The 17,520-nt window shown below is 31.2% G+C and overlaps 1 protein-coding gene and 1 long non-coding RNA gene across 2 annotated transcripts; both read left to right on the top strand.

Moving 5' to 3' along the window:
- The first annotated feature begins 2,295 nt into the window (after positions 1-2,295).
- Positions 2,296-4,794, top strand: LOC107621543 (transcription factor bHLH61). Its single transcript, XM_016323567.3, has 4 exons — positions 2,296-2,584; positions 2,730-2,855; positions 3,460-3,630; positions 4,507-4,794. Exons 1-4 carry the CDS (start codon positions 2,504-2,506, stop codon positions 4,627-4,629), a joined length of 501 nt encoding a protein of 166 aa, XP_016179053.1. The 5' UTR covers positions 2,296-2,503; the 3' UTR covers positions 4,630-4,794.
- A 7,778-nt stretch (positions 4,795-12,572) lies between these two features.
- On the top strand, positions 12,573-16,428 carry LOC148579450 (uncharacterized). The gene is made up of 4 exons (XR_015907636.1): positions 12,573-13,206; positions 13,336-15,121; positions 15,673-15,908; positions 16,258-16,428. It is a non-coding gene; the product is annotated as an uncharacterized LOC148579450 (long non-coding RNA).
- The last annotated feature ends 1,092 nt before the right edge of the window (positions 16,429-17,520 follow it).

Genomic DNA, 17,520 nt, shown 5'->3' with positions numbered 1-17,520 from the left:
TGCAAACCAAACTGCAGACATATTTACAAAGGTTCTAGCTCCAAGCATTTTTGAGAGATGTCATAGCAAGCTTGGAATGGTTGATTTTGCCAATTCCAACTTGAGAGGGGCTATCACATGAGGAGTCAAATTAATTAGCAAGTTAGTTACACACTTTGCAGTTTTGGAAAAGTTTGTTATACAGCTGTTAATAGTGGTGAACAGTTAGTTAACAGATTTAGTTAAGGAAGTATATATAGTAGATGGAGTAATTAGAGTTTTGAGTTTTTGCTCTTGTAAGTCTTATTTTTTCTTGTCTCAGTCAGAAGTAACTTGCTTTTGACCTAGGACTTCCTCTGTAAACTTTCCTCTGTTCTTGATCCTCTCTCTGAACTAACATTTCCACAACCTCACTTGATTAATAATAATGATTATATATTAATTAATAACGAATATTGTTTCTATGTAATGGAAGCTGATCTGTTTATTGGAACTATGCATGCATGGTTTATATATATGGCCAGCTAGCAATGCATGTAAATAATGATAAAAATTTAAAATGCTCACTTTCAAGTTTCAAGCTAAGAGGGAAAAGAACGAAAAGAATGAAAATGAAACTGGGTTTTGGGTGTCTCCATTGTCCAATCCATAAAGTGTGAGACGGGTAGGATGGCACGTGTGGAGAGAGAGAGAGAGAGAGAGAGAGAGAGAGAGAGAGAGACTAAAACAAAATAAAAAGGCCCCGTGAGTGTGTGAGTTTGGAGGCATTCCCAAATCACAACTAAACATCCTTTTGTTGCTTACTTCTCCTTCACTTCTTTCGATGACCAATTCTTTCATTATATATCACGAGCTCATCATTCCCACACAATTCATTATGACCAAATAATATTATTATATTTTTAAGAATTTAATTTCGATGTATTATTTAAATAATTATTTAATTATATTTATTTTTTATAATTATTTATATATTTAATATAAAAATTATTATTTTTATTAAATGCCGTAACATTATTAAATGTAGTTATAAAATTATTGAATTTATAATACATTAAAAATTAAATTAATTTAAAATTAATATAATATATTTGCTTAGAATTTATATAAGTAAGAATTGTTCAATTATATACACTTAATGATGTTAGATTTTGGTAAAATTTAATACAAATGATCTTCATTATTTTATTTATTAACCCCAAGAATCATTATGAACTATAGTCATTTAACAGTTGGATTCATAAAAATATAATTACGCTTGTGCATGTTTTTTAATTCTAACTTATATATTATTTAAATTTATATATTAGTATACACTCACTAAAATTAAAGTAAATTATAACAGTAATAAGTCGGTGATATTGATATAGTCATTTTAAAAATGACCAAACGAACTAGAAATAATTAACTCTTTTTTAATAAATAATTAGTCAACAAAAATTTTAAACATAATTTTTTTAATTATATTACAAAAATATAAAAAGTAGTTACCTATAAATAATACATGTTAAAATATAAAATATATATTAAAAATTAATTAAATAACATATATTATTTATCCATAAATATTTAGTGGTTAATTTTTTTGTGAACATAGTATTTTTTATATTATTTAAATTAACAATGAAAAAAGCGAGTGGAAGAGAAAATAAGAGAATATTGATTGGAAAAGTTGAATGAATCTTAAGTTCTTTCCTTTAAAAAATGGAACATTATTTAAAGTTATTCTTCTTTTCAATAATTATCATTATTATTGTTACGAAAAACGCAACCTCTTATTACTTTTTAAATAGCATGTTTAATTTTATATTATAAAATATTACTGAAAAACATATAGTGATTAAACTCATTATAATATTCCATTGGCTTCTAGATATGCAATAATTAATTATGTATATTAATCATATATAGTATTATTAGATACATATATATTAAGTCAATTCTAAAATTTATTGTTCATATTATTTACAAAAATGATTGTCTAACTAGTAAAACCCTTACAAAAATATAGCTCGTGAGAGCATCTAACCATAAACTATGTAAATAACTAATTCAATATTCATAAAAAATAAATTATTTAGTTTGACAAAATTATTCAAAATATTAGACAAATGTACTTCATGATTGATTCACTGTGTAATTTTATTAAACTAATTCAATAATCTTTCATAGATATAAAATTAGTTAATTAATAAATTTTATTATTAGAATTATGAGGACTCAAATTTTTTACTATTAGAAATAAAAGAGGGTATTTTAGTAAAATAGTGGAGGAAGAGATAGAGCCTATATAGTATATTCATTGTGAAGAAACTTAGGCAGTCATGTGAGAAACAAGAAAGAAAAAGAAAACACAACAATAATAAATAAATAAATAGAAGTAGGTAGTGTTGTTTGATGAGAGGTCTCCGTTATAGGAAGTTCGTAGCTCTCTAATTATATATAAACAGCTTCAGATAGAGATCTGCAAAAGTTGATATATATAGCAAAACAGAAGAAACAGAAAACAACTCACTCTTCTCTCATGGTTTCTAGAGAGCAAAAGAGAGCAGCACTATTGCACGAGAAGCTGCAACTTCTTCGTTCCATTACTAACTCTCATGCTGTAATTATTCATTTTTTCTTCTTTCTAATTTCATTCAATTTCCTAAATTTACATGTCTTTATTTTCTACCATAGATATCTGGATATATTCAAAATTATTAGATATTGAAAAATATTGATTGATAATTGTTATATATATGTGGCAGCTTAACAAGACGTCGATTATAATCGATGCATCAAAGTACATCAGAGATCTAAAGCAAAAAGTAGAAAGACTCAATCAAGACATGGCGGCTGCACAAACATCCACTCACCAAAATCCTTTGCCTATGGTATGTATATATATATTTTCTCAAGTAAAAGAAAAAAGAAAAAAAGAGTTTAACACCTCTACCTCTGTAGTTACAAATCTTAGCTTATAATAACTTTATACATTTATTAACTAAAAAATTCACCGCTAGTGTACATAGTTTAACTTTTACTAACTACTTGAAAGGTGGTACAAAATATATATAGATAAATTTATTAGATAACTATATAAAATATTTTATATTATCCGTATATATATTTGTCAGAGATATAATAATTTATATATCTCCTCTTATCACCTTAAATTTTTAACAAAAACGATTTTATAATATGATATTAAAATTTTTATGATCGAAAAATTTAGAATTTAAATCTTGTTTAATCTTAAAAGTAAAAGAAAAAATAATATAAAACAAATAAAAAAATTAAAATTTATGTAAAAATTTACGTAAACCCTAAAATAGTGGTTTCATGAATTTTCAATACTAGGCAGAGAGCCACAATGAAAATTATTAAGCACTAATTTTTTTTTAATCAAACTTTATTTCCACAAGGTTTAGTTGATTAAAATTAGATACATTTTAATAATGAAGTTGCATTGTATTGTTGTGAATGAATAATATTCAGGTAAAAGTAGAAACCCTAGAGAAGGGGTTTCTTGTAAACGTGGTGTCAGCAAAGAGTTGTCCAGGTCTTCTTGTTTCCATATTGGAGGTGTTTGAAGAGATGGGTCTCACTGTTATGGAAGCTAGGGTTTCTTGCACAGACACTTTTCGCTTTCAAGCTGTTGGAGGAGAAGTAAGTAAATATTATGGAAATAATATAACATAATAATAAGCTTATGGATCGGATATGAATATTATTAAGAGAAACGCTAAGAGTGCTAGCAGTATTTATTATTTTTAGTCTAGTTATTAATATTTAAAAGTATTTGTTAAAAATATGTCATGTTGTTGAATTATTAGATTAAAAAAATTAATGACTAAAAATAATAATAATAATAATAATAATAATAAACAATAAATTATGATGATTTTTGAATATTTTTCTATTGTTAATATTATTTTTTATTCTTGATATTCTTTAATTTATGTCAAATAGGATATTCAATGTGCATATCATTTTGTGACTTTCTTTTTCACTTCTTATATTATTCCATATTTTTGGAAGTCACATGCGCATGTCCTTATATGCAAATGATATTCACATCATTTTAAAATATATTTAATATATACTTAAAAGATATCCATAATTTTTTATTTTTATTCAAAATATTTAAAAGAAAATTTCATTATATAAAAATCTAAAATTAATTATTATATTTTCAAAAATATTTTTTAATTAAAAATAATAGATATATACTTACATTTTCAGAACAATCATACCAGTCGTGCGTTAAAATCAATTACTAATATAAAATATATATTAAAATATAAATATATATTAAATATAAATTAAATTACATATATATTTATATATAAATATATAATAACTGATTCAGATGTGTAAATATTATTTTTGATTTGAGAATTCATAGAGAGGGGCTTGATGTGAATATTGATGTGTACATATACGCAATGTGCATAATGTTATATATATATATATATATATAAGTTCTGCAATAATTTAAAATAAGTATAGTGGCTAAGAATGATTAAGTTGTGAATTTTGTAGAATGAAGGGGATGGTGAGAGTATTATTGATGCACAAGCTGTGAAACTAGCAGTGGGGCAAGCAATCAAGAATTGGAGCCAACAAAGTACTGATGATGATGATGATGATGATGATCAACAGTGAATCAGTAACTGACTATGGCCACCACTTCTACTATAATTAGTCACTAATAACTATTATTACTATATAGTAGTATTTTATTTATATTTATCTCTCCAGTTTCGAAGCCTAAGTATGTAGTGGCTGTTTTATTGATAAAGGAATCAAATAAATAAGCTTCTACAATAATCAGAGTTAGTTATCACATCTTAATTATCAGCACCTTCTAATATAAAAAAAAATGTTCCAGCACTCAAGCAAGGGAAAAGAAAAGAGAAGAAAACAATGGATGATTATTATTATTGCTGGCTAAATTTTAATTTATTATATATGTTGTTCGTGTATGTGAATAATAATGTGTAGCTAGGTACTTATTAATTAGTTATGTTTTTGATTTGTTTGAAATGGTTCACGAGCATGAATGTAGGTAGCTAATAATAAGGCCATGAGATAGATGCATGAAATTGAAATGGTACCGTACAGATAAACAATGAGGGAGAATGATGTCCCCACTTTTGAGGGATAAAATGGAGTAGTACTTTAGTACTAGTACTATACTCAAGAATCTAATATCCATCTGTGTGACCAGCTGAGGAAACACCAATATAATGCAAATAATTCACACTCCAAAGTTACTAACATTCATGACCATGGATGTATCCAGCCATCATCCTCTAGATTTAACAAATCGAGAAAATACTCGGTTTAATCCTTAAAATTATACTCAAATTTCAATTTAGTTCTTAAAGTTTCAATTGCTTTAATTTAGTTTTTAAATTTTTTAAATTTTAATCACGTTAGTTTTTGGGGTGGTTTCCGTTATAGAGTCAATTAAAAAATTTAGCGACTAAATTGAAACAATGAAAATTTCAAGGATTAAATTGAGGCTTGAATATAACTTTAGGACCAAACTGAATATTTTCTCAAAGATTCGGTCTTAGAATATAATAAAAGTGATTTTAATATTTAAAGGTTATTTTCAACTAAAAGTTTCTATATGTCCTGAAATTAATTCCTAATTAGGACATTAATAAATCTCTGACATAAAATTTTACATTATTTATGTCTATTTTGATGTAAATTTTTTAAATAAAAATTAATAGGAATAATAAAAAACTTAATAATTTATAAAAAGTAATTCATTAAACACATTTTTATTTTAAAACAAAAAGTGTTCTTTAAGGAGATCAGTTTTAGTGTTAATATATAGTATCATTTATTTTCTAATATCAGTGAAAATTCAGTTAATAAGTAAATTATAAGACTCCTCAAATATGTGTTGTAGTTAACTACTTAAATCTATACCCTAAAATGAATTTAGTAGAAAACATTTTGTGATAACATATAGGCAATAATGTTTAAATAGTTTGAAATTATTAAATATAAAATTATTTATTATATCTGCTTTAATCTTTATTTAATAATTTAAGTTTTAAAATATATAATTTATGGCATAGAATTAGAATTTTAATAATAAAAAATATTAAAAATTAGAAAATAAAGAATAAAATAAATCAAAAGTTTAAAATGACTAACAATTTTTTTTTTATCTTATATTTAAACCAACATTAACCATTTCTTTGCCTTTCCAACATTCCACTATCCGCAAAGAGAGGATGGGCGACCCAGATCACATGCAAATGTTGCAGTGTATAGAGAGGGTCATTCAAAGCAATATATACGGCATTTTGGTGTACAGAAATATGGTATGGGAGGTCCACCTCAGTGGATTTTATTTGTTCGCTACCAAATGGTAAAATATTATTCTTACTAACAATTTAAAGTTCCTGAGAAAAATCCATAATTCATTGTAGATTGATTATGTCCTTCAATTCTGACATCTAGCTATTCATGTAAGAATACGGTGAAATTAAATGCTTCTGTAGTCTAACATATATGATAATACCAACTTATTATTAGCGTTAGAATGGACTGAATGGTGTTACAATTTACAAAGCTTTCCATATTTTAAAAAATAAATAGATAAGGATTTTCAAAGTTGATTATGTTTTTTTTTTTTTTTTTTTTTTTTTTTATGAGAAAGTTGATTATGTTTTAATTTAAGAGGAGAAAGAAGAATGTCTGCGAAAATTGAGCGTTGATGAAATTTGTGTTAGTGTGTATTATATTGTGTTGAGCGAACAGAAAAAGGGGAAGTGGGTTAATAATATAAAAAGATTGGAAGTCATTGATACGGTGTGGCTGAAAAAAGAGGGGAATGAATTTTCTTAATTTTTGTTAATAATTAAGAAAATAAAGTGTGATTTATTAATAAAAAGTTAGAGATCATATTTTACATTCTTAATTTTTTTTAATAATTGAGAAAATCTATTTCCTTAAAAAAGTAGTATTTATTGTGAGATACTATTCAAGCGAATCGATAATCGATTAAGTTATTCATTTATTAATTTATTAATTTAATAGATAAGTTATTTGTTAAATTAATAAAATCACTCTCACATAAATATTGAATAAAAATTATAAAATAATAAAAATATAAAATTAAAATTTAAAATATATATTTATTAATATTTTAATATATAAATTTTAATAAAATAAATATATAAAATTATATTTAAACAAAATATTCATAATAAAAATAAAAATATAATATTATTATTGAAAGATAAAATTAATATTTGATATAACTTAAATTTAAATTAATTAAATTATATATAAATTATAATATAATATAAATTTTTATATAATATGTATATTATATGAATAAATATGAGTAAATAGTCAAATTGGTCCCGAAAAATAGCCCGATCTCCAAATTAGTCATCATAAGAAAAAGTTAATCAAAACTGTCCCCGAAAAATTTAAAATTGGTAACATTAGTCCTTCCGTCAAATGTTTGAGTAACGGCGTGAACATCTGCTGACCTGGCCGTTAGTGTGACACCTCAGCGAAACCAAAAACGGCGTCATTTTTTTTGCACCCCGTTACAACGCTTGGGTTTTCATCCCTGTTTCCTTACATGTCTCTAGTTACATCCTTCTTCTGAAAAGAAAAAACCTCTGTAATCCCTTTCTCTTAGTTGTTACCTCCAGGAAGACGAAGCATTGAATGGCGACTACGAGGCTTGACCGATGACGACATTGTGCTGGAGTTGCAGGTGACCGGTTTGCGACAACGTTAGTCAACCGAAAAGGGCACTCCATCGCCTTGCGTGAGAGGTAGGTTAGCTTTCTTTTGTTATTTTTTGAGATTGATTGTGGTTTTATCTCCTGATCAATAATGTGCTTGTATTATGGTTGGAAATCCATTGTTACTGTTTGCAAGGTTAGGGTTTAGGAGAACGTGTTCAGGCTTAAGGCTTTGGTGATGATCCATGAATGACCCAGTTTTTGGAGTCTTGAGAACAATGTTTGTGCTCTATGTAGCTGCATGTGTGTGTTTTAGATTCATTTTGGTAGTTGATGTTGAATCTGCTTTGGCTCTTTATGAAAAAAATTTTCATCAGTTGTGTGTGTTGCTGTTTTGATTTCAGATGGAAGGTCCACCTATGACCTTTGTATTTCACCATGGTGGGAAGTTCAAAACAGATGAATCAGGCTATCTGTGTTATAAACCAGATAATACTGAAGTATTAATGGGTGTAGACGAAGACACTCTAGATGTTTTCTTTGTGAAGGGATACTATAAGGAGTTAGGATATGCTGAGATGAACAATTGCTTGTGGAAAGTGCCTGTAACGCTGCTGGATAATGGCTTGAGGAGGCTAGAAAACGACGCTGATCTGTTGGCATTGGTTAAGGATTGCAGGAGGAATCATCACCTCATAAACATCTATTTTGAGCATGTAGTGTCTAAGCCACACGTGGTTGATTGCATGAGCGAGGATGGTGATGATGTAATACGTTTGCCAAGCATCCCTGAAGAAGCAGAGAAAGTGAACAAGGACCAGAATAATGCAATGTCCCAACCTTATTGTAAGACAACAAAAAAAAACACCTCAGCTAAAAAGAGCCAAAACTCAGCCCACTCCTAAGCTCACTCCTCAGCCCACACCTAAGCCCACTCCTCAGCCCACCCCTCAACCCACACGTACTCCCACACCTAAGCCCACTCCAAAGCCCAAAACAAAGCCCATGGAAAAGGCCATCCAACAGCCCAAACCTTGGACTAAACCCCAGGCTGCTAAAGTTTCTGGCAAGGCTACAGCAGCCGATAAGATCAAGAAGAAGGTAAAAGCTACAACCAGTACAAGATCTGGAAGGCAAGTTAAGGCAACTCTAGTTAATAATGATAGTGACTCTCATGATTCATATGAGAGTGCTGAAGACAGTTTGTACAAGCCTCCAAAAGTTGCAGGAGATTCTATATACAGTAGTGACAGTGACAGTGGCACTACAAGAAAAAAGGCCTATGGCCACGCTTTTTTCTTGTCACGCTTCAAAAGTGTGGCCAAAAGTGGTCAATGGCCACACTTTTATGAGGGTGGCGATAGATTAGAGATTTGGCCACTTTTTTTTGCCACGCTTCAAAAACGTGGCGAAAAGGATCAACGGCCATGCTTTTGTAAGGGTGGCAATTGATTAGAGAAATGGCCACATTTTTTTCTGCCACGCTTCAAAAGCGTGGCCATAGAGAGAAACAAGGACGTGTTAAAAGCGTGGCGACAGGGTTTCATTACAGCCACGCTTACAAAACGTGGCCATATCCTTGATGGAGTAGAGTCTTCTAGGACCAAGAAAGTAGATCACAGAGAGAAGCATATGCCTGCTGCTGATAGAACAATGGACAAAGCTATTGAAACTGATGACTCCAGCTATGAGGATATCGAATCTGATGAATGCTCTGATGGAGGTATTCTATAATTAATTGTGTATGAGTTATTGAATTTGCTTGTTTAGGGTTTCTGTGTCAATTAATTTTTTTGTATTAAAATTTTGTGTTATTTTCATGTAATTTCAGAGTCAGACGACGAATCTTTGTGGGAAGAATCATCAGATGGAGATGAATGGAAGTCAGAAGATTTTGCCCAGGAGTTAGACTCTGAAGATGAAGGGCCAACTGTGTATCCACATTATAATGACAAGGCCAAATTTGGTGATCTGAAGTTTGAGGTAAGTATGGTTTTCAAATCCAAGCAACATTTTATGGCTGCCACTAGAGATTATACTATACAATGGGGTAAGAATATAAGGTTCTGTAAGAATGACAAGGTTAGAGTCAGGGCTATTTGTAAGTATGAAGACTGTCCATGGGTAGTATATTATAGACACAACCCCAGTGATGGTTCCTGGCAGATAAAAATACTAGTTGACAATCACACTTGTGCAAGAAAGCGAAAAAACAGAACTGCTACATTGGAATGGACTGTGAATAAGTTATACCCAAAACTTAGGAAGCACCCTAAGATGAAGCATAGGGAGGTGTATGAGTAGTTTGTTAGGAAGTGCAACGTGAAGCTGAATAGTTCATGAATTATCAGAGCTCTTAAGGCATCTAAGAAGATAGTTGAAGGGGATGAGATTGCACAATACGGGTTGATATGGGATTATGCACATGAATTGCTAACTGCCAACCCAGGTTCCACTGTTCAGGTGGGTGTCATTCCCATTACTGATAATTCGCCTCAGTTCAAAAGATTTTACGTCTGTCTAGATGCTTGTAAGAAGGTTTCAAGGCAGGGTGTATGCCATTGATAGGGTTAGATGGGAAATTCCTGAAAATATTACATGGAGGACAACTTCTCACTGCCTGCGGACAGGATGCAAACAATCACATTTTTGTGATTGCATATGCAATTGTTGATGTTGAGAACAAAGAGAACTGGAAATAGTTTTTGGAGCTGCTCCTCTCAGACCTGGGAGAATATGAGGCAAAGAACTTGTGTTTCATCTCAGATATGCAAAAGGTGAGGACCAATTTGAATCGCGATTAATTTTTAAGGACATTTCTGATTTAATGATGATTCTTTGAAGGACTAGAATGACTATAAATCTTGTCGGGTTTGATTGTTTGTGTAGGGATTAATATCTGCTGTCAAAGAACTTGTGCCAGCAGTTCCACACAGATTTTGTGTTTGGCATTTGTGGAGGAACTTCTCCAAAAAGTGGGGCAGCGTCGAGCTTAAGGACTTGGTCTGGGAGTGTGCAAGATCAAGGACCCCGGTTGAGTTCGAAAGGAATATGACTAGAATCAAGAGGATTAATCAACAAGTTTGGGAATACTTAGCCAAGTGGCTGAAGGAAGCTTGGACCAAAGCCCATTTCAGTGAAGGGCCAAAGGTAGACAACATATGCAACAACGCTTGTGAATCCTTCAATGCAAAGACCAAGCATGACAGAGGTAAGCCTATTATGAACCTGGCAGAGGAGGTACGAAGAATGGTTACGAAAAGCATGTCTGACAATAGACTGAAGCTTCTGACTTATCAAGGAATACTTACTCCAGTTCAGCAAAGTAGGCTAGAATCTCTTATTAAGTTATCCAAAAACTGGGCTCCCTACTGGTCGGGTGATGCGAAAGAAGAAGTGTACGAAGTTCAAGGATGGCCAACTAATATGGTGGTAGATTTGGGGAACTATACTTGCTCCTGCTGGTTTTGGCAGTTGACAGGTTAAATTCATAACTGATTTCTTCTTTCAGATGCATACCATTATACATACTTCACTGAATGAAATTATTTTTTGTGAAATATATAGGAATGCCTTGTATGCACGCAATATCGGCCATTCAAGAAAAAAAAATGATAAGAGGCCTGAGGAGTATTGCTACGAATGGTTGACTATGGAGGCGTACAGAAGAACATACCAATTCAATGTTAATCCTGTCAAGGGACAACACTACAAGAAAATGGAACATTTGTAACAAAAAATTTGTATCAAATTTAAAATTGTTACAAAAAAATAGTATTTTGTAACAATAATTAGTGATTGTTACAAAAGGATAATGTTTTGTAACAAAGGAAACAAGTTGTTACAAAACATGATAATATTTTGTAACAACCTGTTTTATTTTGTTACAAATAATGTTAGTTTTTGTAACGAGATGGTGTTTTGTTACAAAATATAGTAATATTTTGTAACAAAAAAAAATAAGTTGCAAAAATTCAGAATATTTTGTAACAAAATATTTTTTTTGTTTCAAAAATTCCAATTGTTTTGTAACAAAATAATTTTCTGTTTCAAAAACTCTAATTGTTTTATAACAAAAATTTAATTTGTCACAAAATTTAATATTGTTTGTAATAAGTTAATTATTTGTCACAAAATATAAGTATATTTTACAACAATTTTTTTTCAAAATAATTTCATTTTGTTTCAAAAAATAAAATTTTAAAAATTATAAATATTATTTTAGATTCTTCTAAAAACTTAATATACAATTTTTATTAATAATCAAATTTTAAAATTAATTAAAATTTAATTCATGGAACTTAAAGAAATTTTAAGTTAAATTATAAATATAAATAAAAATAAATAAATATAAAAGAAAAAAAAACTACATTACTAAATGCTGAAAGTAAAAAGAAGCTTAGTAGTGTAGTTACTCAGATTTTGAAAAATTAATAATAAATTATTTATGATTTATTTTATTTATTTGAGAACATATTTTTAGAATTTTTTGTATTAATTAAGTATTTTTTTATTGATTTAAAACTTTAGTGATTTAAAAACAATGAGGATTTTATATGCGCTAATTTGAATAATTAGATTTTGAAGATTATTTTATAATTTTAAAAAAAATTAATTTGATTATCTCTAATTATTGAATTAGAGTGTTTATTCGAAAATAAATTAAGTTCATAATTAAATAAATATTTTTATAAATATTAGTATTAGATTAAAATTAGTTTTCAATTACTCTATTACCCTAATTTTATCAAAATTATTAAATTATCTAAAATTTTCAATTTCATACACAAAATCCTAATTCCCAAGTTAAAACCCTAACCCCTTTTACCCAATCTACACACACCTAACCCCCCTCCACTACTTGTTCAATCTTCAATTAGCCACGTTCAGCCTTTCATCACCGTCACACCGCTTCCCTTTCTTTCAAAATGTTAACACCCAGCAACAGAAATCCAAAGAAAGAAAGCAAAGAGAGAGAGAGAGAGATATACGAGAGTGAGGGAAACAAAGGAAGGAGAAGGCTGCTGCACTGGCGTCGCGCCTCACCGCCGTTCAGCTTCCTTCTGCTCACGTCTGGTCCGCCGTAGGGGAAGCCGTTCGTGATGTCGCCGTCGAATTGGGCTTGTCACTGCTGCTGCTGCCGAGCCGCCATCGATGCAAGAAACCGTGCGCGAGAGAGGGAGGGGTCATCGAGGGAGAAGAGGTAGCGCAGAGGAGGGAAGCGTTGCTGCCTGCGCCGCTGCCTTGCCTCCATCGCCGTTGGAGTTTCATTGTCGCCGCCGTGGTTGTCGCGGTGTGCGGGCTTCGCGAAGAGAGAGAGAGACGAACGCGAAGGACCAGGGTAGGAGCGAGGCCCTGTTCTGTGCCGCCATGCCTTCACGTCGTCAAACCACCACCGCCACTGCTAGGGTTTGACTCCGTCATGTCCTATTGCCGCCGGAGTTAGCCGCTATTAGAGCTGTTGTTCTGCCATCGTCAAACTTGAAGGAGGACGTCATTGCTGTTGTTGCCGGTAGCACTATTACTGTTCTGGTTCTAGTCTATTCTTTTATTTAATTCTGTTTTATTTACACACTTCAATTTGTCATTGCCATACTTGTGAACGATTTGATTTAGTATATTCCTTGTCCTAAATTTCCAGAGTTGTGTTTACTCTTGATTTCTATTCAATTCGAATCCTTTGTCCTAGTGCAACCATCGTCGCTGCCTTAGGAAATTGACACTATTGCTGTTCTGGTTATGTTGGAATGCCGCCGCTGCTGCAAATTTAGAACAAAAGAGGGTTTGTCATATTTAATTTCTGAGTTCGACTAGCTGAGGTAGGGGATTTGTTTTGAAAAATAAATATTTTAAGTTATGAATGCCAATAAAATTAAATGAGTAACTGCAAATGGTTTATGGTTGCTTTGTGTGAATAATTGTTAGAATTGAGTTGAATCATGGCTGTAGTTGGTGATTGGTTTAATGATTTAATGTAGTAATTATTGACGATGTTGTGTATTTTGAAGTTATACTTGCTACTAGTACTTGTTGATGTTGATTTTGTGTATGGAATGTTGCTATGGCTGCTGGAAATTGATTTGATGAATCAGAACTTGAGATATGTTATAGATGAGATGCTGAAGAATAGATGCTGTGATAATATGGTTACTTTGCACCTATGATATGAAATTGTGATATATTGAATTAAGAGTTCTTGGGCAACTTTTGGTTAGTCAAAATAAAGTTAGAAATGTGATTTTAGATGAATCCTAGGCTTGAATATAGGATTTGGTATGTGAGGTTGTGGGAAATACTTTGTGCAGAATTTCTGCAGAAATCTGCATAATTGGCAGCAGAACGAATGACTTTTTGGGAGTAGTCCAGACCTAATTTTTAGATAAAATTATTTTTCTGTAAAACTTTAGTGTGTCCTGAAAATTCCATAAAAATTTCAGGGAATTTGGCCAAGTGGTTTGGAAGATATGATTTTTTGAAGTTTAGTAGTTGCTGCAGATTTTTCTGGTTTTCTGGTTCTGCAGTACCAACTTTCAGACGCTATAACTTTTAATTTAAACAGAATTTTGAGTTGATTTCAAAAGGATTTTAAAGATCTATCAGTCTATTTTAAGTGAGTACAAGTTTCATGTTCATATTTATTTTGTAGACTTAGATAAGTCACTTGGAAGCTCGGTTGTTTGCTGGAAACTCTGAACTGGTTTATGAAAACAGGGCTCCACTTTCAATTGATAATTAATTAATCAAATGAAGTGATATGAACCTGAAACTTGTGGATTCGGAAACTTAGGGATGTTGACTGTAATCTCACCAAAATTTAGAAGCAACGAATTAGAATTGAAATTATTATGAAATTTATGTTATTATGAAATTTATGTTTGCATGCCTTGCCTAGCTTCTTAATCATGCCATTTTTTGTTTTGTTTTGTTTGTATTCTCGCAGTCCTGATTATTCGATGTGTTCTGCTATTGGAATTGGAATACTTCACTATTGCTCTAGTTCTTAGTCTTAATCTTACTATATTTTTCTGCTGCCGTCTAAAATTAGAACAATCGAATGATTAGTATTTTAAATATGGACTGGTAACTGGCAATATCACAGGGCTTATGTTTTATTGGGTAAACTTTCAGTTTTTGCATTGTTGACGAGGAAATCTTAGGTTCATTTTAAATTTTTAACCATGGAACATCAAGATTTAGTGGATAAGAATGAAGAGAGCGTTCAATCGATCGAAAAGGTTAGCAATACTGAAGATCGGGGTAAGATGAATGAGGTTGAAGGTGTGAAATCTGAGTTGATTAATGTTGATGAGAGCAAGGATTTGCAATCTGAAACTAGTTCTATTCAAGAAGTGCAAGGGAGTAATTCCAAGGGATTTGAAGCTGAAATTAAAGTCAATACTAATGCACAAGAGTACTCTTGTCTGAAGGTCAGTATCTAGAAAGCCCAGAGGTATGGATTTAATTACCCTATATACAACTAAAACCCTTGCAGAAATTCTCATATGTAGTCTTTGTTTCATATTCTTTGATCATTTTATATTTGTTAATCATATGATCAGACAAATCTGCTGAATATTTTAATTGATTATCTTGGTACAATTCTTAGGTGTCATTACTATTTTTGTGATTGTTGTCTGATGGTGTAGGCTGTTGAGTTTGGACGAAAGCTTGCTAGCAAACTCTTCTTTTATCATGTTCTATGGTGCCTTATTATTTTACTTTAGTTCCTTATTATTTTGATTCTATTTTTTGTATTTTTTTTGGTGATTTTGATACTTTTTGTTTTCTTAAATTTTTGTGTTTTTAGGTAACTACATCATCATCATTAACATAGAAATATTAATTCAATTTTGTTATTGATTTTGTGTTTTTTACAATGCATTGAATTAGGATAGTTTGTATTGTGGAGTTATAGAAAACCGCCTTGGAATTTAGTTTACATAGAGCCCTTTGAAAGTGATAGTCGCTGTGATGCTAGGTTATGGCATAAAGGCTTAGAAATCTAAGTTAAGGATTCAAGTACAATTTCAAGAGGCAATGCAAGACCGTGAGGAGCTAACAAAGAAAATAGATGTGCTCAAAGAAAAACTTAAAAAGCAACAAACACGCCAAAAGGAAGAATAAACTCGAGTGAAAGCTCAATTGGAAGCTCAACAAGCTGTTGTGAACTCTCTCATAGCGCTCTTTGACAATGAAACAAACTAGACCCTAAAGGTACTTCTAAAGTTGCTTATGGTTTTAATACATTTTCGTAGATGATTCCCATTTTATATTAGTATACTTTAATTTGTATATAGATTTATTTATCACATTTTACTTGTGTCATGGTTGAAAAATGACAAATGTCCTATTATTTGGTTTGATAAATTTGGTTGGGTATGGCTGAGACATAAGTTGTGAATTGGTTGTGTTTGTTGGAACCGTGGACGGTGGAAATATCCAAGTTTTAGGGGAGGTGCTGCCGAAATTTTTCTAAACATTTTAGATAAAACTTAGTGGAAAAATTATAATTAGTGTTATATCTTGTTTCGAACTTTTTTGTTTCGGTTTTTCTTATTTACAGGAGTGCTGAAATGGTGACCATATGCTACCTTGAGGGCTCAAGAATGTTTTGATGCATAGAGATACTAATCTATGTTAGAACTTTTATGTTTTGGTTGAACTAATCAATGTACTCACTAGCTAATGTTATTTTGTTTCAAGATAATTTTAGCTAAAAGGATCTTGTTTGACTTATGTATGTTTTTGCATATTATATAAATGTAAACTTGCTTATTAAAATCGTTAATATATTAGTTAATTTAAAAAATAATTTAGTAAATTATGCATGTAATTTGTAATAAAAAAAGTTGTTATAAAATAATTAATTTGCTTTCGTAACTAAAGGAAAAAAATGTTACAAAATCATGTTACATTTTGTAACAAAATTTTTTGATAGGAAAAGAATTGACTGTTACGAAAAATACCTTCAAGATTAAAATTTGTTACCACTTTTGTAACGGCTTCTGGTTTTTTGTATCAGAAAAAATTGTTATAAAATATGGTATTGAATTGTAATAGTTCCATTTTTCGTTACAAAAACTTTTTGTAACGGGACTTACTGCAATGGACCCTTTTTTTGTTACAAAAAACTTTTGTTTCAAAATTTCGACGTTTTGTAACAATATTTTTTGTTACAAATGCGCCTTTTTCTTGTAGTGCAAGATCTATGGGAGAAAACCAGTTCTCCTGCACCTGTTCCACCTCCAATCAAACCTAAACCAGACAGACCAATAACAAATAGAAGGAAGGACAAGGCTGAAGGACCCAGTGGCACGAAGACAAAAATAAAAAGGAAGTATGCTCCAATTCGGTACATGTACTGTGGAGAGGTGGGACATAACAAGAGAACTTGCAGCAAGAAAAAGCAAGACGATGCTCAAGAGAAAGCAAGGATAATGCAGTTGTAGCTTGCAGCTGTTCCACCACCACAACCTGCACCTGGTCCGAAAGCAGAAAAGGTAGATCACACTCACCCTATACAGACACTACCGCAGTAGCAACAGCTGCTCCAGATGAACAGACTGAAATTCCTATTACTCAGCATGCTCAGCTTCCACTGACACAACAATCACAGACCTCAACCAATGTTACTCAGGTTATCTTCTAAACAGTTTTAAATTGAGAATTAGTTACTTGTAGCTGTTTTTATTTGAGACAATGATGATAACTGTTTGATGCAGACTAGAGGTGGAGGAAGGCCTCCAAAACTTCATGTCACCAGGGCCAGGGCAAAGGGACATGCCTCTCCAGGACCAGTTGTTGTATCTGCTGAAACGATCAAGGG

This window comes from Arachis ipaensis, chromosome B10, assembly GCF_059453495.1.
Source record: "Arachis ipaensis isolate K30076 ecotype BB chromosome B10, ASM5945349v1, whole genome shotgun sequence".
Taxonomy (NCBI): domain Eukaryota; kingdom Viridiplantae; phylum Streptophyta; class Magnoliopsida; order Fabales; family Fabaceae; genus Arachis; species Arachis ipaensis.
The sequence above is the reverse complement of the archived record's forward strand: the minus strand, read 5'-3'. Positions and strand labels throughout refer to the sequence as shown.

Excerpts from the sequence above, each read along its gene's own strand:
- LOC107621543 (XM_016323567.3), top strand. The coding sequence starts at position 2,504 with ATGGTTTCTAGAGAGCAAAAGAGAGCAGCACTATTGCACGAGAAGCTG. Across the intron at positions 2,856-3,459 it reads ACCAAAATCCTTTGCCTATG|GTAAAAGTAGAAACCCTAGA; the intron begins GTATGTATATAT and ends AATAATATTCAG. Across the intron at positions 3,631-4,506 it reads TTCAAGCTGTTGGAGGAGAA|AATGAAGGGGATGGTGAGAG; the intron begins GTAAGTAAATAT and ends TGAATTTTGTAG.